Here is a 23,042-nt window from a genome sequence, read left to right on the forward strand (position 1 = left end):
GTAGCCTTTATCATTTCCATCTCTCAGGAAAGATCGCATCCACCAAGCATGTTTCAAACAACGCTGCAAATATATTTGGTCTCGATTTAATAACGAGCTTAAAGGCTTTGTTTGGTATTCCGCTGAGGCCCGGTGCTTTGTGTCTCCGAGCCTACTGCCAATCTCCAGTACCGTCTGTCTATTTGCCACACGCACCTTTTTTAGAAACAGTTGTATCGATTGACACCAAATTTGGTGCGATGAGTTACATCGTTCTATGCGGAACTTAAGGGGGAGATTGTCCCCACATATGCAAAAGAGGGGTGTGATTTTTTTCACTAAATATAATAATGTGGGATATCAAATCAAAAGTCTCGATTAGTACTTTCCAAATCAGGTCTTAGTTTTGAAGTCGATTGCGAAACGGGAGAGTGAGAGGATCATAAAAGGGTCACTTAAATTAAGCGGCCATTCATAAAAACTACTCACAAGAAAAATGCTTTTAATACCCTCCTTACCGATATCTGCTAAAATAAAGCAAATAATAGTATATTGTGTGTATGTGTGTGCGAGCACTCAGATCTTAGTGGTCCATTGTACTCGATTACCCCAACTAACGGAATATCCCGAATTCGTTTATGTATTTGCCCGCTGCAGTTGGAGCACATCAGTACCAAAAATCTGAAGTCTGATGCGTCCATAGGCGGAGCACTCACATAGAAAATGTTCCGTGGATTCCGTGGATAGTATATCAATATACTTTTAAAATTTGCTGCGATCCTCTCTAAAGCTCATCCTAGACCCGTGCATGAATATAAGCTTTAATATAGAGCAGGCTACTGAAAAGTTTGGTAGAAATCCTACTATTATTAACAAAGTTACAGTAGATAGAATTTGCCTCTTTTCCGTTAAATTATTACTCCTTAAGAGATAAAATGTCAGTACCACATCGAATGGAATATCGGGAACGTTCAACATATTATATATACACACGAACTATGTATAAAAATAACCATCGCCTACCCGAACGTTATTACATGAAAGATCAACAAAACCTTTCATTTCGAATTGTTTTAACTTATTTTTTAACCCTAGTTTAGCCAACCTTTTAGTTGATTTCCTAGCTCTGCTGTAATCGATTTCTTCCCAAATTTTAGCCCTGATTTTCTAAGAGCTAAGAAATTGAGCTCTGATTTCTATCCATTTCAAACGTGTTTTTCACGACTCTTGCCAACTTACACATATGCAGTAAATAAATCGACGATTTGACAGAAATGGGTGAAACAGATTTAGCTGGATTAAAAATGAGTTCAATTAAATTTATTGAAATTGTGGTTGAAAATTCTAGGCTTAAATGACCACATGATCGATTTGAATTTCGGTCAATTTGGATATCAGTAGTATTGGCATTTAATGTAAATTAAATAAATCTGCCAATTTTTACCTAGTTTCTTAACCAATCTCTTCTATATTTTCTTAACCTGTACTTGTGCGCCAACTCTTTGATATATCATCATCAACGGCGCAACAACCGGTATCCGGTCTAGGACCGCCTTAATAAGGAACTTCAGACATCCCGGTTTTACGCCGACGTCCACCAATTCGATATCCCTAAAAGCTGTCTGGCGTCCTGACCTACGCCATCGTTCCATCTCAGGCAGGGTTTGCCTCGTCTTCTTTTTCTACCATAGATATTGCCTTCCAGCCCGGAAAGTCTATATTCCGGGCTGAATCATCCTCATCCATACGGATTAAGCGATCTGCCCACCGTAACCTGTTGAGTCAGATTTCATCCACAACCAGACGGTCATGACATCGCTCAAAGATTTCGTCGTTATGTAGGCTACGGACTCGTCTGTCCTCATGTAGGAGGCCAAAAATTCTTCGGAGGATTCTACTTCTCTCGAACGAGGCTAAGAGTTCGCAACTTGCCTTGCTAAGAACCCAAGTCTCCGAGGAATACATGAGGACTGGCATCATGGCAGATCATTGTCTTGTACCGTAAGAGCTTTGACCCTAGGGTAAGACGTTTCGAGTGGAACAGTTTTTGTAGGCTGAAATAGGCTCTGTTGGCTGACAACAGCCGTGCGCGGATTTCATCATCGTAGCTGTTATGGGTTGTGATTTTCGACCCTAGATAGGAAAAATTATCAACGGTCTTAAAGTGTCTCCTATCTTCATTCTTCTGGTTTGATGCTGTTGGTTGGTTGGTTTTTGGTGCTGACGTTGCCACCATAAACTTTGTCTTACCTTCGTTGATATGCAGCTCAAGATCTCGCGTCGCCTGCTCGATCTGGATGAAGGCAGTTTGTACATCTCGGGTGGTTCTTCCCATGATGTCGATATCGTCAGCATAGGCCAGTAGTTGGGTGGGCTTAAAGAGGATCATACCTCTTGCATTTACCTCAGCATCACGGATTACTTTCTCGAAGGCCAGATTAAAGAGACCGCATGATAGGGCATTCCCTTATCTTAGACCGTTGTAGATGGTGAATGGACTCGAGAGTGATCCTGCTGCTTTTATCTAGCCTCGCACATTGGTCAGGGTCAGCCTAGTCAGTCTTATCAATTTCGTCGGGATACCGAATTCTCTCATGGCCGTGTACAGTTTTACCCTGGCTATGCTATCATAGGCGGCTTTAAAATCGATGAATAAATGGTGGAACTGTTGCCCATATTCCAACAGTTTTTTCATCGCTTGCCGCACCGAGAAAATCTGATTTTTTGCTGATTTGTCCGGGGGTATGGGGCTTTCCGACCTAGCAAGATAGCGGAGAATATTTTATAGATGGTGCTCAGCAATGGGATACCTCTATAATTGTTGCAATGCGTGATTTTATGTATGAGGCAGATAATGCCTCGTTGCCAATCGTCAAGCATTGATTCGCTGTCCCATACTTTGAGCATCAGCTGATGAACCGCCTGGTGTAATTGGTCGCCTCCATATTTAACTAATTCGGCTGTAATTCCATCGCTCCTAGGGGTTTATGGTTTTTGAGCCAATGAATTGCACAGACTGTTTCTTCTATGCTTGGTGGTAGCAATATTTGTCAGTCGTCTTCAAAAAAATTGGAAAATTTCCTACAATCAGAAAAGAAGTTTTGATGATGGAGCATTTGTCATCTCAGGAATGATGCCGATTGACATCTTAGCAGACGAGATGACGACCATATAACAGATAGCAGGAGCAACGCTTGGAATAGGAGACATACAGGCTGACCTCTACCGTCAAGATTGAAATGATGGCGTGGGAAAATAAATTGGCATGGAGCATGGAGGATATCACGGGTACTTCACCCGCTTCTCCAAATTGCGATAGTGGCCCAGAGCATGTATCTTTACCCTGTCTAAACTTCATGGACGAAAGGAAAACTCAAAGGAAATTCCATATGAGACCGGAAGGATTCCGTAAGATTAAAGTTTACGATGGAGTCTGAACAAGCTAAGTTTTCGCACAAAACTCCTTGTTGTCTCAAAGTAGTTCAGCCGAAATCTCTTACTCATTCCGTTTGACAAATATTGATACTGATACAGTGCATGTAACTGCTAGAAACCAGTTTTATTTTCTTGGATCGTTCAACTAGTGGCGGTCAAGTAAGAATAAAAACTCCATTATCTGCTCGCACTAGATGCCAATTTATGCCAAATTCTCGAAATTGCATGGAAACCAATTAATGAAAATGGAAAGGCACAATCAAGTTTGTGATTGTCGAAATGTGTTCTACTCTATTTTGGTTGAGCACTTTCAAATTAGCAGTGAGGCTAGCGGGCTTTGCATCATGCGGACACCAGATTATCTTCATCACTGTAGAACGTACACCTTTCACCTTTCAAATTTGGTGAAAGTTCTTCCAAGATTTTTTTTTCGCGAAAATCTGTTTTTCAGTGAAGTATTAACCACAATGTATTTATGGTTTAGCCACAGGTTGTAGTATACGCGGACAGGTTTTATTTTCTAAGAATATGAGTCGTCCAGGGGTCACGTTATTAATTAGAAATGCAAATTGGACTTAGTCTTTTAATGTATTCGCTTCGGGTGAAGTTAATGACGCACTGATTATATAAGCAGAAAAGTCAATGCTATTTCACACTCTCAAAGCCGGGATGTTACAAGAAAACTTCAGATAAGATATCTATCGACAATCTGACCTAGATTTGGTTAAGATCCAAAGGTAACTTGAGCCAAGTACTGTTCACCTAGTCAGATCAACATCCAATGTGCTGATTCTTTTCTTGGCATCTTTTGATTCGTACAATTGCAGAACTAATGGTTGCCGCGGGGGTAACTTTATATATGTTGCGGTAGAAAGCCACACGAGTCAATCTTTACTGGCTTGATGAATTCACCAGGTGCGAAATGTAATAAGAACTATTATATAATGAAAACGTTTGCTTTAATCAACCGTGCACCTATTTCGTTATGGGGCATTGCGGGACTGGTTACAGTCGCTTTCTTGGTTTATAGCAAGATAAAATCAAGTTTCATGCGTTCTTGCGCCGATTGACTGAGAAGATATACTCTTAGATGTCTACGCTCGATGATTTCTGCGGTGTCGTAGTTTTTTGTAATGTCACAAAAAGAACCGGGGATTTATTTTAATATCTGTAATAATCACTTCAATTAAGTTGCCACATGCAGCCCAATCGTCTCTCAGTTTCTCTGGAATTAATTAATACTTCATAACTCCCATAATGTATTAAAAGGTTCCTTTTTTGCCTACAGTTTTCAAGGTCTTGTGTGAAACAAAACCTTATTAAAATCAATTCAATGTCTGTCTGTCCGTCTCTCTATCTGTCAGTCTGTCACACCCAATTTACTCGGAAAAGGCTGAACCGATTATCACGAAATTTGGTGAGAGTATGTAGTCTATGTGCCCCTTTACATGCATTGGGTATTGGTATTGGGCAAAACGTAGGGGAGGCACAAAATGTGTCCCCCAAGAAGTGAAACAGGTCTCGTTCTGAGAACCTATCCTACCGAAAAATCTGAAAAACATCACAGTGATGTATCTATATGAAATCCAGGCCTCAAATTACATCCTTTTCTGATATCTACACAAATAAAGATAATAATAGTATATTACCATGTTTTAGAAATTTACCGGAAACCCCCCTTGAGTTCAGCCCAGAAGTACAAAATTTGACAGCAGCATAGACAATAATATAGGACATAATTCTGAAGGCAATCCAACTAACAAAGTTATAGAAGGTCAAAGTTTCGTATTTCAGGTAAATCTATTGTACCCTAAGACGTGTATGACGTCATCATCATAGAAAGTGGACTTATATAACGGCGGGGTCCATGAGGATGTTTTAGTTTTCTTTTTTTTTGGCTTTTTTAGTTAGTTGCATTTCAGTGTCAATTGCTCGAGGGAGGCATGTGCGAATAGTGACCAATATAATAGACATGTACGTATGTGCTTTTGGGCTCCGAGCAAAGTGGAAATGCGTGACGATGCGTTATAGGGCGCATACACTGTCAAACAAATTGCGCAACGGAGCGATGCGCGTTGCGTTGTGCAAATGTATTTACACTTACTGAAATTTTGTTCAAATATTTGGAAACGGTGCGAGTAACATGCCATTAAAATGATATTGCATGTATCTGTATTGTTATCGGGAGGGGTAGAAGGATAAGGGATGGCAGGGTAAGAGGTGACATCCTTCTACATGGGGCGATAATTATCCTACCAGCTTATTTATGGTTCGAAAATAGCCCTTTTTCGGGGTGCCATAATTGAAAAGGAGGAACATTTTTTCCTTCTATGTATCCTCTTGGCACACTTACTATCCGGGGATATGGTTGAGAAAGAGGAATCCCTCATCACTACGGGAATAAGGCTCAAAATTAAACCCTATCGTTTAAAGGGATGATGACCGCCGCTGTCCTTCGACGGGGTTAGAAGAAGAGAATCTTTCTCTTTCTTTTACATATCCTCCCCATTCTGTCCTCCTCACGGGATAGGCTTGAAAATTCAACTTGGCCATGCTGATGTAAAAGGAACCCCACTTTGAATGATCATAACAATTTAAGAGCGTTGAGGACATCGAGTTTTTATCGGGTTTGAAGAGAAGACACCGCCCCCGTCCTCCTCCATAAACTTTACACCGTCTCCGGAGATCAGATTGAAAATTTTGCCGTGACGAAAATTATATTGCAGCCGTCAGCGAAAAATATTGCGCAACGGAGCACAATATCCCCATATGCAACACAACCCGTTGCGTAAACGTAATTTCAAACATGTCATGACATGTCATCAAACGCGCCCATACATTGGCAAATTATTGTGCAACAGCCTGCGTTATTTCGTAAATACCGTATTTCAGAAATCACTCCACCAATGAGAGGTATTCTAGAATTTAGATTAAGTTTGAAGAGAGAGGAGAACATGTATTTAGCTCCCCTGACTTAACAGTGTTCCTCCTAGGTTCCCTTATCCGAACTTTTCAACATCCAAAGTCCTCCCCCAATATTCGCTATTTCCGTAGGCACCACTTCGAGATTATAATCCCCCCCCCCCCCTTATGCTTTATCGGCAATCCTTATTTGATGACAGGGATTAGCATGGAGGTCGAGCGATATTGGGCTCGAAAGGAAGAATCATTGCCTAAAACATCGGCCCTCAAAATGGAACAAAATGTAAGCAACCCACCAGAGAATATTAATGAGCGCTGGGCCGCCATCAAAAATGCCTTTACCTTCCCAGTAAACTTACTGTCCATATTCCAAAAGGACGTGACAGGATTTGGATGACTGCGGATGCTTAAAGGCGGGTCGATAAACATAAGGAGCTGCGAGGGAGGGAGGTTGGTCGGCGTCACAATGTACACCATTCGGTTCAAACACCTGCTGATTGCACTAGATGAAGGAACAATTTAGGTTGTCTCCGACGTTCGCGAGGATCTTACAACAGACTAAAGGAGCAGTTACGTATCTATGGGTTTGACGTGAGCACCCGTTCAATGGACTTAATCCCACGGTCTTCTTAAGACAAGGATTGTTTTTGTGACCACAATCAGAACCCCCTTGAAACAAGCACAACGGTACCCGTCTCATACTGGTGGATGCAAGACCAAACTTTGGAGTACGGCACCCACCCTGAACCGCTAAGCCTTATTAGAGGTCCGAAAGTGTCTTGTTCGCTTGAACGTAACCACAAGCTCCAGGAAGCTCCCACAAGCGAACTAACGAATGTTGAAGTGTTCCCTATGTTACATATTTCCAGCTTATTACTAAGAATAAATTCAAACAGGTACTCACCTTTTCGATTAGTGTCGCTACTTTCCTAGACTTCGTAATCGGTGTTGGTATCGCAGCCAAAGGGAAGTAGGAGCGCCTTCTTCTCACAGAACTTCACCCGTATATCGACTAACTCCGGTGGGATCCGGATGTCATCTCCTAGCAAGTAACTCGATGCCACGACTACCTCTCGAGTTCTCCCCCCGACTTGCAATGAAAGTAGGATAGCCATTCAGGATCTCTAAGAGACATATATATTTGAAGTTATGTTTAAGAATGATGCAAGATCTTGATTTTTCGCAAGAGGAGTCCAAATTACCGCCACTTTTGATTGCTTCCAGGGTTCGGTCATCTAGCCCGATCGTGAGGTGTTTACCCTTCTCCTCACCTTGCTTCCGAAGACGCCTCATAATCGCATGTGGAAATCCTCATTCTGAGCGATTAGGAGGTTCATGAGATCTTCCGTCTCTATTGTTGCGGCTTTCGCGAGAAACACTGTCATCATGTGTGCTGCTGGTATGTCATACATGTTGATAGCTCTGCTCCTTCCCAGCTTGACAGTTTAGGAATTATAGTCCTAAGCCACTCTGCAGTGGCTTCCGTCGCCCAGTCCAGCAGTATGTGACCTGGTCGAAAGCGTATTCCAGTGAACACAAGTTTCGCAGTTCTTCCCTTGCACATCGGTCTGACAACAAGATCTTCGATTGTTTCCTACTCTTCACGAGTGGGTATTTGTTCGGGAAACATTTTCGGCAGTATGGCTAGTCAAATGCTTTTGACCGTATTAGCATGGCTAATGGCGGGTTTCCTGATTCCTGCCTTCACCCCTACCCTGCCCGGGTTTTCTCCCCTCTTGGGTTCAGGTTTGGATTTTTTGGGAGCATTCTCCTCATGGTTAATCTATGCTGCTCCCCGCTTTCTTGGCCCCGATAAAGATGGCATAGATCTGTCCTGAGCCTACTTAAGGGCCGTTTCTGATTTCAAGCCTTCCTTCAGATAATGCAGGTACCATTTAGCACTTGCTTCACAGAGACCTGCCTCCTTCTTGACGTTCGATATATTGATCTCAGACGAACTTTTGCTTATCCCTGCTTTTTGAGCAACGGTCTTTGCTGTTTGTTTCCTCGCAGCATATCAATGTTGACCTTGGATCTACTGCTTGACGTGCCAGCTTTTCTTCTTGGGTGTAACCACCTCAGTATTTCGCAGATGTACCTCTGCCTGGTTAACCAGTTTGTGTGCGGTACGGAGTCCCGCTTGTTTTGTTGTAGTTTTCTTCATTTTTGCAATATTGCTCATTCGCACGATTATGGGAGTTAGGAGGTTCACCGTGCCATAGTCCCCCGTAGCACAGCAAGGCCAAACTTACTCACTTAGGCGACCAGGTATCAGTGAGGCTCCGTTCGAATACAGTCAGTTACCCCCGACTGCAAACTATCCAATAGACACGGTTCGCATGACACCCTGGATTAGTTTTTCGACTCCCCAGTCTAGATTCGTAGCGGTTTGTTAATAGTAGGGTCACCCCGCACAGAGTGTAGCTATCACCATTCACGGCGTTGTTTCATGTCTTTCATGTCTTCATGTTACTAAAGTGAATAGAGCGTTACTTAACACAGTATATAATTTGAACCGTCCTAGAAAGACCGCTTATGATAAGTGAGGTGTCACTTTTGATATTTCTTTGGAGCACTTGAAACACGCTTTATATTAGGTTGGGGGGAAAGTAATGTCGTATTTTGTCGATAGATGGAGACACGTAAACATATCTTGTATTGTATTTATCGCATCGGGTTATACTATACGGTGATTTGAAGACATTCTGAGCTACAGGTGTCTCTTTGACAGTTTTATGATCGTACGTTATAGTGCGTCAAACATGGAGTCTACCAAGGAAGAAATTCGTCATATTTTACATTTTTACTACTTTAGAGGTAAAAATGCAACGAAGGCGGCCAAAAAAATTTGTGAAGTTTATGGGTCCAATACTGTAACGATTCGCATAGCACAGCGTTGGTTCGATCGATTTTGTTCTGGTGTAGTTGATGTCGAAGATACACCCCGTACGGTAGGCCAATCGTCGAAGAAACCGATAAAATCGTCGAAATCATCCAAGTAGACCGGCATGTGAGCATTCACCCGATTGGCCAGGAACCATTTGGAACAATTTGCAGAAGATTGGATTCCAAAAAAAAGCTGGATGTTTGGGTGCCACACTAGTTGACGGAAAAAAATCTCTTGGACCGAATCAAACAACACTGCTAAAACGGAACGAATTCGACTCATTTTTGAAGCGAATGGTGACTGGTGATGAAAAATGGACTACGTACGAAAATCTCAAGCGAAAAAGATCGTGGTCGAAGCGCGGCGAGCTGGCCCAAACCATCGCCAAGCCCGGATTGACGGCCAGGAAGGTTTTGCTGTGTGTTTGGTGGGATTGGAAGGGAGTCATCCACTATGAGCTGCTCAACTATGGCCAGACCCTCAATTCGGTCCTCTACTGTGATCAACTCAACCGTTTGAAGCAGGCAATTGACCACAAGTGGCTAGGATTGGTCAATAGGAATGGTGTTGTGTTCCACCAGGACAACGGTCGGCTTCACACATCTTTGATGACCCGCCAGAAGCTACGGGAGCTCGGATGGGATGTCCTATCGCGCCCACCGTATAGTCCGAACCTGGCACCAAGTGATTACCATCTCTTCCGGTCCATGCAAAACGCTCTTGGTACTACTAAGTTGGCCTCAAAAGAGGCTTGCGAAAACTCGCTGAGTTTTTTTGCAAATAAGGAGGGGGGTTTTATAAGAGTTGGATAATGGAGTTGCCTTCTAAATGGCAACAAGTTTGCGAACAAAACGACATTACTTTTTCCTCAACCCAATATAAAAAGGTTACTTAATGCCATACTATCAGAGATACTCCGTCAGAGTTAAGTATGTAATTACAAGTCTATTCTACTGAAATGATTTCTGTTATTTGATGGATTGTTGTAGGCAGTGAAGCGTATTCCAACTCCAGTTAGCACTCTTGAAAATTTAAAACAGGGATGATATTATAAATATGGATATATATGATAGTATACGCTTGGATGCCTCGTGGAACTCCACAAAGGTAGCGACTTTACAATGATTCTTGCACATTCACTACCATTTGAGTTTCGCTGCGAATATTACAACATTTTTTTCATGGTTGTGCTCAGTGCTTTTGGATAACTTCTCATGTAGGTTTATGACCCCAAAATGTATTACTTATACGTTTACCTGCTCTTGTATTACACATATATTCACATATTGGATCGCGAAATCACTTGAAACTCAGTCTGCATGGGGGTCATCAATCTTATACTCATCTGAATTGGTAAAATTTGTTCTTGTGCGCTATCACGTAAAAAATCTCACTTGACTTCTGCCGAACTATTTTTGTTACCTTTGGCTTGATTCAAGTGAATGACGAGTCAGATTTCTTAATTTTTCGAGACTCCGTAGTAGAATTTTTCCTGCTCTTCAATTGTAAAGGCTGGATCGGTTCATTGAAAAACATAAACAAATCATTTTATGTACCATATCGCGTTCAAGTTTAAACATTTAATTGGTTTAGAAACATTTTCACCAAATATTCCCATAGCCCATTACTTACATATGTAGCTCATTTGGAATAAATTAAAGTTCATTGGAGTTTCCCCATTAATAAAACTGTAGAGTAGAATCTATTGGCCAACGTCTGAGCCCATTGATCAATGCACACATGTTGACCAAATTACAATACGTTTTGTCAATATTTTCATTACAATAGTCATTCATTTCAATTTTTTAGATATTACTTTAATTAGAGGGAATTAGTAAATGGAAACCGCGGGAAGTCATTGAGTTCGATCTCAATTAGCAATTATAAGACTGAATTGATCTTGAGGGTGTTTTCTTGCCCTTCCTTTCTTTACTGTGGAGAATTGCAAAGCTAGAAACTAGAAAATGTTTTCTGGATGTAAGCTCATTCACTAACAGGAAATCATTCAATTTATGATAAAAGTAGAGTTACATGCGGTATATTCGCATTCAAGCTAATTGTAGGCATTGTATCTATCTACTGAAGTTTTCATCCACAGATCAAATCATCTAGATACAAGAGCATGTATGCCAGTTTCGTAAAAGTCCAATTTTCGGGTGTTGATAAACTCGTTGAAGGCAATTTTGATGGCTTCTTCATTCCGGTTGGGTAGTTTCTGAGAATGGGTCCGTTAAAGAAATCATCACTTTCCGCCCCTCCCACTCCCCACCTTTTTAACAAATCTCAAAACTAAGACGGGCTTCGAAAAGTACTAATTAAGACCTTTCATTTTATACCCCACATGACTATATTTCATGAAAAAAAATTTTTACACACCCGTTTTACATGTATGGGGACACCCTAAATCCAAACCCTCCACCCTAAATCTCAACGTAGGAGGATATCACTCACTGTCTGGGGGTCCACAGGTCCCACCTTCTCACCAAATTTCGTGTCAATTGGTAAAGCCGTTTCTGAGAAAAGTGCCTGTGACAGACAGACATACCTGTGAGGAGTGGCCAGACCTCCCATCAGGCGCGACCCGAGCTGGCGGATTGGGGCATACCTATTGATGTGTAAATATGTGTTCATGCACTTTTCTTTTCTGACTGTGCATGGGCTAGTGTTTGATGATCTCTGTTGCGCGGACCAAAATGGCTATGGGAAGGATATCCAGGACATAAAACCAGTATGGAAGACGTGGGAAGGAGAAAACTTACGGTGCAAGGGCTCGGAACCCCAGTACCGGCGGCTTTTGGGAGTGAGCAAGCGGGCTTCCGGTTGTCGATATCCATCGACCATAGTGTCTCGGTGGTGGACAACTTGGCCACCGTGGCATCTAATGCTACAAGTGTTTTAGATTTGGAAAAGGAAGTGTTCAAGCGAAGTACCATTCTACCAAGGATACCAGTAACAAAACCGAAGAAGGATGAATTGAAAGCAGATCGCTGGACAACAAAAACAGCAACAACATCGATGGCATATATTCAAGAGGAGCAGCAGCAGGAGGTACTCCAGGACCAGCAAAAGGACCCATTCAGAAGAAGTTCGTCAACTTTGAGATCTCCGCCAATGCCAAACATTAAAAAAGATAAAACAGAGGGAAGGTCAACGAATGCCAAATGTGAAGAACTATTTAAAAATAGTAATCTGGTTAGGAATCATGGAGAGCATAGCCCTGAAGCAGAGGAATTACCCTTCACACAGCTTGGTGCAAAAATAGTGGAGCTGTCTGAGTTCATCAAGGACAAGCACAACGTCCACCAAGCCATAAAAAATATGCAGAGAGCAATTAGAGTGCTCTACAACAAGTTGCAGTAGGAGAAACGAAATTCCAAGGGCAAGTCGAAATCTGTTGCCCCAACGGTGTCACAGGCGACCCAAGTGACACCTAATCATATTGCAATCAACCTGCCACCAAACAAAAGAGTGTGGGAAGGAGATGTGGATCCTCTGGGAAGTCAGCAGACACCTAAAAAAAAAAGCCACACAAATATTTCCGAAAAACGGAACTAAAGGCACCGAAGAAAGAAAGCAGGTTCCCCAAGTGCGAGCTCCGGCATTCGACGCGACAAAATCCAAGGGGAATGAAAAAGGACCAAGGTAGCTAAGAAAAAGGCGAAGAAAAAAGCAAAAGTGCAAATTCGCCCAGAAGCGATTGTAGTCTCCAGCAATGGAAGTTTGTCTTACGCGGAGATACTGAAAAAGGTCACAGCTGACCCCGACCTAAAAGGTCTAGGTGGAAATGTCAGCAAGATTCGAAGGACCCAAAAGGATGACCTCATGTTTAAGCTGAAAAAAACCAGCTTGGGGAAAACTGATGGTTTCCGAACTCAGGTTAAGAACTCACTTGGGGAGAATGTCACAGTACGGACCCAAAAACATGAGGTCTATATACAGTGCAAGGATCTTGATGAAGTGACATCGAACGGAGAAATTTGCACTGCCTTGATGGAACGTTCAAGTTGGAGGAACTTGCCGAAGAGTCCATTGTGAGTTTGCAGAAAGCCTATGGCAATATTCAAACGGCCACATTGCGATTGCCATTGGACGCAGCGCAGAAGTTATTGGTGGCCGGGAAGGTTCGAATCGGATGGGTTATTTGCCGTCTGAAAGCGCAGATTTCTTTAAAGAGGTGCTTCAAGTGCCTCGCGTTTGGCCATTTCGCGAAGGCATGCACCAGCGGCATTGATCGGTCCGATCGATGCAGAAAGTATGGGGAGAAAGGCCATATTGCCAAGGTGTGCAGTAGGGACCCCAAATGCTTATTGTGCGAAGGAAGTGGGGGGACGGGATTACCGGCATATTGCCGGAAGTGCTAGATGCCCGGAATTTAAGAAAGCGCTGACTTCAATGAAAAATGAGGTTTATTCAAATAAACCTCAATCATTGTAGAGCCGCTCAAGATTTACTCGAGCAGACCATCTACGAATCCGAGGTGGAAATTGCCATCATTAGCGAACCCTATAAAAACCGTCATGGTGGTGTATGGGTTACAAATTCGACTGGTGGAGCGGCGATATGGGCATGCGGTCGACAAGCCATACCATGTACTGGGGATCAGACATACAGCGGCTTTGTGTGGGCGAAAATAAACGGGGTATATGTGTACAACTGTTACGCCCCACCAAGCCTGACATTGCCCGAATTCGAGGAAATGTTTGACATTCTTGTGCTCGACGCAAGGGGTTGTAGTCTAAGGGTGATTGCTAGTGACTTCAATGCTTGGGCTTGTGAGTGGGGTAGCAGAGAGACAAGTACAAGGGGCCGTAGTCTATGAGACGCTTTCACACAGTTGGATATCGTTCTGGCCAACGGAGGATATGTAAACATCTTTTAGAAAGGGGGGTCTACCTCAATCGTTGACCTAACTTTTGTCAGCCCTGCACTGACACGTGGTATGTCTTGGTGCGTCAGCAAGCACTATACCCACAGCGATCACCAGGCAATCTTCTTTGGCCTATTGGTGGAGTCACCGGGCATAAGACCATCCTACCCGAAACCGAGAAAGATGTCAGGCTGGCCCGCTAAAGCTCTGGATGAGCAGACCTTCATAGAGGTGTGGTTAGACCAACCTAATAAAGCAGGCGCCTCTACGGAACGAGCTGTCCATGTGTCCCAATGCATCGCCAAAGCGTGTGACGCGTCCATGCGGAGGAGCTGCTCATTCCCCAGTAGAAGACCAAACTATTGGTGAAATGCTGAACTGCCAGTCTTCGATCAGCCTGTCACCGAGCCAGAAGAGCGGTTCAGAGAGCGATAGGCAGAATCGACCAAACGCAAAAAGAGCGCGCCTACAAGGAAGCCCGCAAAGCCTTCAAGCTCGCCATCCAGCATAGCAAGAGGGAATGTTTTAAGGAACTCTGTTCGGAAGCGGACGTAAACCCGTGGGGGAGCGCCATTAGAATCGTGATGCGGCGATTCAGAGGCCGATCATCTCCGCAGATCACGTGCCCTTCACTCTTGTTAATAATTATCCAGGGGTTATTCCCCCAGCAAGAGGAGGGCATAGACAGCTTGCAGCGCCCTCTGAACGACACGGCAATACCGCCAATCACCAGTGACGAGCTGCTGGAGATCTGTGCTAGGATAGGAGATAACAAAGCTCGGGGGCTGGACGGCGTGCCTAATAAGGCCCTTAAGCTTGCCGTGAAATCCAGGCCGGACATGTCCGCTGAGTTATTCGAAGCGTGCATGTCCGACGGGATATTTCCTGCATCATGGAAACGACAGAAGTTGGTGCTACTGCCTAAGGCTGGCAAACCTCCTGGTGAGCCAACCTCCTACAAACCTATTTGTCTTTTGGGCACTGTGGGCAAAATGCTGGAGCGAGTAATCTATAATAGATTACTCCCGGTTGTTGAGAGCCAAGGAGGTCTCTCAGATCGGCAGTATGGGTTCCGTAAAGCCAGATCAACCATTGATGCCATCAAAATGGTTACTGGCTTGGCCGAAGATGCAATCCACGGAAAGGGCAGTACTAGCAAATATTGCATAGTAGTGACCTTGAATGTGAGAAATGCATTCAATTCGGCCAATGGGGACCTAATACGGGAATCTCTGGCGAAGATTGGTACGCCCGCTTATCTTGCAGTTATTGTCAACAGCTATTTACAAGAACGGAGGCTTTGGTATGACACTGATGAGGGACCCCAGGAATACGTTGTCTCTGCGGCTGTCCCACAGGACTTCGTACTGGGCCCACTGCTTTGGAACATCATGTACAACGATGTAGTTAATCTTCCCCTTCCGGAGGAAGCCACGGTGGTGGGTTACGCCGATGATATAGCGCTGGTTGTGGTCGCAAAGCACCTCGAAGATGCTGAGTTATACTCATGCGATGCGATCAGTGCTGTTAAGGGTTGGCTAGAGAGTTCTGGTCTGACACTTGCGGAGGAAAAAACGGAAGCGGTCCCCATCACCAAGCGCCGTAAAAGAAATTTTACCCGTATTCAAATTGGGAATCATATCATCACTTCTAAGCCTGCCATCAAATACTTGGAAGTGATGATAGACGGGAAGCTAAGCTATAAGCCACACGTTCAGTATGTTTATAACAAACCATCCACTGCGAGTGTGGCCCTGGCAAGGATGATGCCGAACCTAGGAGAGCCACGGAATGCTTCCAGGTTGCTTATAGCTGGGGTAGTGAGTTCGATCCTGCTCAATGCAACTTCAGTTTGGGGAAAGGCATTGCAGGTTACATTTAACGCTAACAAAGTGAGTTCAGTCTACAGAAGAACAGCCCTAAGGGTTTCGATTAGCACTTTTCGAAGCCGCTTTTAGTTTTGAGATTTGTTAGAAAGGCGGGGAGTGGGAGGGGTGGAAAGGGATGATTTCTTTAACGGACCCATTCTCAGAAACCGGTCCCTGTCCAGCGCATCTCTTGCAGCGTTGTTATATCAGCCCTGTATTAGGACTGGGTACAAATATTGTATATAAGAGCTTCCGGTTGCCGATTTTTTTTAAGTAACAGGAGAATAACGGCAGATGCCTTGTCGCCGAGTTGATTCCAAATCCATTTCTTATGAAAAGTCATCATCATGGGGATACTACCCCATGTGGTTAATTACAAAGTTCCATTTTCCTTCAGTCTTGAATTTTTTGAGAATCTAACTCCAACGTAATCTAGAAATGTCGATAGCTAGAAATATCTGTATGGAGTGTTTATTTAGATATCATTCCATTCGTATCTACACTGATAGATTTGGAAGTGAACAAGTTCTCAGTTTGCTTAGAAGTTGTATAAGCTTCGGGCGTTAATAACTTAACAAATATCATTAATGAAAGTAGCAGATGAAAAGTAAATACTATTTTCAATTTTTCCTCTACTATCCATGCACATACATACATTACATACCCACGGACTTCATTGAACAAATTTGCACGTCTTTCATGTCTACACCTTTCCATACATATATCTATGAATATTTAAATTAAGCGCCACGATTATCTTAAATCAACGTAGAGTTACGACTATGACGTATGTATGCTTCTACATATGTGTACACATATATATTATAAGATATGATTGCTTTATCTTGAATCTTTGTTGACCGTGTTCAATAGAAGGGTGTTAGCACTTCTATTAAACAATTATTATTCTTGCAATGTCTTACTGTTTCTTTGTATGTAATTTATTGATCCGCTACTGAGCTGTAGAGTATGTCCGCTCACTCTATTATTACTTGCCTTGAAGTTGGGCGATTGGAGATTACCTTAGAGGAGCTTATTTTAATTATGAGATATGGAGCCGCTTTTGTAATCCTATGATTCAAAAAATTACCTAGAAAAGCATTTCAATAATGCGTTAGGACCATGGGACCAACAAGGTCTGCAAATACCCTGCTTAAGAAGTTTTTCGAATTCTTTCCGTGAAACTACAGCAACAGCTTCTGCCGTGCCCTGACGCGTCTGAATCGACCAGGTAGTTGCGCCGACTCATGGGGTCGTAAATTGTGAGGCAACGCGTTGCTGCATTTCGGGTAGCAGTTGCCAGGACTCTCGGCAAATCTGATTTATTTGGTGAGAAATTGCAGGGGCCGGTACACTTTGTAGTCTTTTCAGTGAACCTACGATGGTACCGGCATGCCCCGGAACTTGCCGAAGGTGGCGACAACCTAGTAACCGATCGCCCATTTCGGGAGGCATATCTTTACTTTGATCTAGTTCTACTCCCAGAACACAAAGCACAGACGGCCTCTGGTAACTTAGAGACGGTGGCTGTTAATGGTGCCAACATCTGCTGCAGCTGAGCCACCTGACCTAAGTTGTCGTTGGACATCTCTTCGTGCAGCTTGAACTCTATTTCCACTCCCTCAATTCCGAAACTATATATGTGTGAGACTCCCTTTTTACCGTGTCCGGATAGCTCAGTGGTTAGAGCACTAGGCTGTCATACGGAAGGTCGCGGTTCAAATCTCACTGGTGGCAGTGGAATTTGCATCGTGATTTGACGTCGGATACCAGTCGACTCAGCTGTGAATGAGTACCTGAGTCAAATCAGGGTAATAATCTCGGGCGAGCGCAATGCTGACCACATTGCCTCCTAGTGTACTGTTACGGTCTTGAATGAAGTGCTCTAACACACTTCAAGGCCCTCATCCAATATGGATTGTTGCGCCAACGATTATTATTATTATTATTATTTTTACCGTAGTTTTCTGTATAGGCTAATTTTTTTTTTTACTTTCTCTAACTTCTTAAAACAGTCAGGGTTTTCCTCCAATCCAAAGCGATACAAAAATTTCTTATAACCGCCGTATCCCGTAAGGAACTGTGTCAGGTGATAATTAAATTGCCAGTGCCTTCTCAACACGGGATCAGTGTATGGTTTCGACAACTTTTTTCGGAACTTTCTCACCGTTGTAATTTTTCGGCCTGTCGTCCGTCCCTGAACCCGAGAAGCTTCTCCGAAAGGTAATTCTCGATTAACCAAGTGACTAGGGATACCCAGTTTAGCCAAAGCAACTTTAATCACAGTTGGCCGAAAGGGATTTTTGACATCTTAGCATCAGCAGCGTCTAGGAACTATCAACGTGTATTGCATCCTGAGCAAAGTCCCACCGTTGCTACCGCATCCATCGCAGAACAAACTCGCGGAAATCTAGGGCGATAGGCCCTGATAGACAACCCGGAAGCTGGATGAACGGGAGCAATCTATTGTATATCACCGTCTCCCACATCTTCCCCATAGAGTTTAAAATACTGGTAGGATGATATGAAGAAGGCACGCCAGGTGGTCTCTACGGCATCGGAAGCAAAACTAACTTCTATCTCTTCCACTGGGTGGAAAATACTCCTTTTATAATGGGTGATTCAAATATGCTCGTGAACCACTCGGGGGTAGTCTTAGCAGCCAACTTAAGAGTTTTGTATGGAATTCTATCCAATTTCGGAGCATACTTATCTCCAGAACGTCTATAGATCAGATGCAGTTCCTCCTCAGTATCCTTAGGGACCGAGAAGACAGCCTGTTCGGCTGATAAGTGAGCGAAAGGGTTGCAATTACTTTCAACAGGAGCCACAGGCACGCCACTTCCGGTTATTTTTATCCAGGAATCTTGCTCGTTATAACCCTGTAGGCAGCGTAAGTTCGTATAAGCATCGAAGAGAAGCTGCCTGTAGCCAACCCGTTTGCTGTCCATATAGCTTTTTTGAGGTTACTTCTTACATGTCGGCCCTCCTCCATCTCCCGATGTTCTGCCTTCTATCTTGCTTGCAGACACGATAATCCCAACGTTGAGATTTCCTAGTTCCATCAGCAATTCGATTTTCTGTTTCGAAACAAGAGCTGTTGCGGCATTCTAGCATCGCATTCCTCCGTTATACACTGGCATAGTTAACCCATCATTTCCACCACCGTTCCCTTCGAGCCGCAACCTCTTTCTAAGGACGGATGTCTCTTCCTCGAAATTCCCGAAGGCACTATCTGGTTTTTTTACTACCAGTACGCCTTCGGTTATCGCTTCCTTATTTTCCATTGATGAAAAAGATGGCGTGGTGGTCATTGTGGGTGCAGTTCTCACTCACCCGCCAGATCATCCTTCCCATCGACGAAGCACTGAGGTATGCCAGATCGACGATCGTACCTAGTCCTGTACCTCGGAAGGTCGGCATACATCCAACGTGGGCTAATACGATATCTAGCTCCGCAAAGTTTTCGATGCAGATATGGTACCTGGTGTTTGTCACCCGGCTCCCCACTCTAAAGGGAATGCTTTGAAGTCGCCGGCAAGTATTTTAGGGCTAGTGCCCAACACAAAACTGTTAAATCTTTCCTCACATTGTGTTATTGTTCCACTAGGGGGACTTAGCAACTGTAGACATGGACGCCATTGATTTTTGATTTTACAAGATCGGCTCCAGAGAATGCTATTGTCTCTCGTAAGACTTGTTTTCCGTCTGCCCATATCACGGTGTTATCAACCATATCCCTCACTCAGGTAACGCTACCATAACTGTGATATGGTAAACAAATTACCGTCATCGCTACACTCGACTTTTGAATAATAATAATCGTTAGCGCAACAATCCATGTTGGACCAGGGCCTTGTGTTAGAGCACTTCTTTCAAGACCGTAACGGTACACTAGGAGGCAATGTGGTCAAGCATTGCGCTCTCCCGAGATTATTACCCTGATTTGACTCAGGTACTCATTCACAGCTGAGTCGACTGGCATCCGACGTCAAATCACAATACAAATCCCACTGCCACCAGTGAGATTTGAACCGCGACCTTCCGTACGACAGCCTTGCGCTCTAACCACTCAGCTATCCGGACACCTTTTGAATGGTTTGTGAAAGTAGGTTCTCGACTATCTCGCAGTGGTAGAGGTTGATTTGTATACAACTTAGAGATAGTTCCCGGAGTCGCATATGAGCCAGTCTACTATAGTCAATTTAACCGCTGCTTCCACTGGTAACCTCATAATAGCAGTCTGCGTACCTTCGTATGTTTTCGTGACCCTTTTTACGGTGCGCTATCCGGCACCGTTAAGATTGAATTGCTCCTGCCACGCAACACAGATATCTTCCCGCGAAACGACCTAGTCTAAGTCATTCTAGTCGCTAATCACCTCCTATTTTTTTGTTTTAGACCTAAGTTTCCTCTTCTAACAGCTTCTCCACTTTCCCGCATCGGATCTCCACTTTATGGTCATCTGATGCGGCTCACTCTATCGCCCGACTTCGTAAGTTGCAGACCCGTTTTTACCTTCGATGGATATCTGCATATCCCCATTTTTGGAAATAATTATTATTTCTGGGCAGAGGTTCTTTCTGTCTTTTTTCCTTTTGTTGATAACCTGTGTCCATTCCTCGTGCTGCTGAGTGTTTGTTTCTTCTACTATTGCAGGCACTGAGGTTGCATTCGAGAAACCACCTACTTCCGCATCTATTGTCCCCTGCTGAACTTGCTTCAGTGAAGAGCCCTTTTTCTTGTTCGCAGCTTACTGAGAATCCGAAGGCTCACTGCAATCTTCATTACTTCTTTTGCTTGCTCTCTCGCCTGGTTCATCCTGAGGAACTGTCACCTGGGCTACCCTATCTTCTGTAGCATTAGATACGAAAGTAGCGAAAGTAGCACGTTTCTCACTATTGAGGCTCTACGGCCGCTGGCCGCCGATACCCATAAACCATCTCTAACAATTTTTTTTTTTTTCTTTACAGGTGACTTTGGGCGATACCAAGGTTTCCAATTTTTCTTACATGTCCTCTCAGCACTGACCGCTGGTCTACACATGTTATCACTAGTCACGGTGGCAGCAGTACCTAATCATAGATGCTTCATTGAAGGGGTCGACACCAACGAATCGTATGCTCCATGGAATTCATCAGCAATCCTGGCAGCTATTCCGTCAGAAAACGGTGTCCTTGACTCCTGTTCAATGTACGATATTGACAACTCAACAGTGCCTTGCAGTTCATACGTGTACGACAATACTTACTACAAATCATCGAGGACAATGGAGTGGAACTTTGTATGTGATAGGCGATGGATGGGATCCATTGCACAGACAATTTACATGCTTGGAGTATTCACTGGAGCTGTGACGCTGGGCGGACTGGCTGACAAAATTGGAAGGAAGGCGGTGTTTTGTTGGTCTGGATTGCTTCAGCTAATCTTAGGAGTAGGGGTAGCATTCGTGCCGGAGTACTTTTCCTTTTTGGTTGTTCGATTCCTATACGGAATTTTTGGTAGCGCTGGAAGTTACATCACAGGATTTGTATTGACCATGGAACTCGTGGGGCCGAGTAAACGAACGGTTTGCGGAGTGTCTTTCCAAGCATTCTTCGCCATGGGAATTATGTTAGTTGCAGCATGGGGTGCCTTAATCCCCGACCGAATGCTTCTACAAGTGGTTTACGGGCTGCACAGTGTCGTGTTACTTGCTCATTGGTGGATTATGGATGAGTCGCCAAGGTGGCTGTGGATGCAGGGACGGGCTTCAGAGGCTGTGGATATCGTAGCTAAAGGGCTAAGAATCAATGGATCAGGGATCCCCATAGATAAGGAATATTACATCTCGAAATCCAAAATCAGAGTTGCAGTTGAAGAACCTTCGAGTGCAGGGTTAACCGATCTGTTCAAAACGCCAAACATGAGAATGAAGACGCTAAACGTATGCCTTTGCTGGTTCTCAAATTCGTTAACGTATTATGGCCTCTCATTGAGCTCCGGCAAATTGTATGGAAATCCTTTCTTGATCCTATTCATTATGGGTCTAGTCGAATTCCCAAGTTATGCGGCGGTTATTCTTTTGCTAGATCGATTGGGAAGACGTTCGATTACAAGCACGCTCATGTTAGCGGGAGGAATTTGTTGCATAGCAGCAGCTTATATTCAACAAGGAAGCACTACTGCCACCACCATCGTCATGTTAGGGAAGCTCTTCATTGCTGGATCTTTCGCTGCTATTTACAACTATTCAGCCGAACTATTTCCAACTGTTGTTCGAAACTCTGCCATGGGATTGGGTTCAATGTGTGCTCGTCTGGCCGGGGCTCTTACGCCACTCATTACACTACTTGACTCCTTTGATCCCAAGGTGCCTGCCGTAACATTCGGACTGCTTTCCTTAGTGTCTGGATACTGGGTGATGTTCCTGCCGGAAACTATGAATCAAATGATGCCGGAAAGTATTGAAGATGGCGAGCAATTTGGAAAGGGAGATACTTGGTTTAAAGCGTGCCTTAAACGAAAGAAATCACGTGATACCGACGATTACAATCCTGAGCAAATGGTGCCTTTACAAACGATCGATAAAAAAGACGGTTTTTGATGTTATTCGGAGGAGGAACCCCAATTTTAGTAGAATTGAACTAATTCGAAATTTCAAAAACGCAGATATTGATATTTTATTGACGCTAAGGAAAATAGTTCTAAAATAATGATCATTGTAATTTTGTAAGTTCTTACGTAATGAATTATATTTGTTACAATTGAAAGAAATATATTTTTATAGATATTGATAAGAATATTTTTTTTATAATTTCAAAAATAGAATTTCGTACGTTACGACGAACAAATGTTCAACTTCAACATCAAGAGCTCTTGATTGTTACTTTCAGATCACCTCATAATTGTGAAGTGCTACGTACCAACCGACATTTGCAGAGGAAACGAATGCTTTCTATAGGCAACTGCTCGCAGTTCACAAGAGGCTATCTAAATATGAGATTGTGATCGTGATGACTGATCTGAATGTCAAAATGGACTCTTTCATAAGACATGGCCTTGGCGACGGTAACAGTCATGATAAAAGTTATGTGGACTTCTT

General features: G+C 43.5%; 1 protein-coding gene across 1 annotated transcript in view; it reads left to right on the plus strand.

Moving 5' to 3' along the window:
• Positions 1–22,740, plus strand: part of LOC119659281 (organic cation transporter protein) — a 46,572-nt gene extending 23,832 nt beyond the window's left edge. Inside the window, exon 2 of the mRNA XM_038067289.1 lies at positions 20,932–22,740. Within this exon, the coding sequence (XP_037923217.1) occupies positions 20,932–22,544 (1,613 nt within the window). The 3' untranslated portion in view covers positions 22,545–22,740. The remainder of the gene's footprint in view (positions 1–20,931) is intronic.
• Positions 22,741–23,042: the final 302 nt, after the last annotated feature.

Source organism: Hermetia illucens, chromosome 6 (genome assembly GCF_905115235.1).
Source record: "Hermetia illucens chromosome 6, iHerIll2.2.curated.20191125, whole genome shotgun sequence".
In the NCBI taxonomy this organism is placed as follows: Eukaryota; Metazoa; Arthropoda; class Insecta; order Diptera; family Stratiomyidae; genus Hermetia; species Hermetia illucens.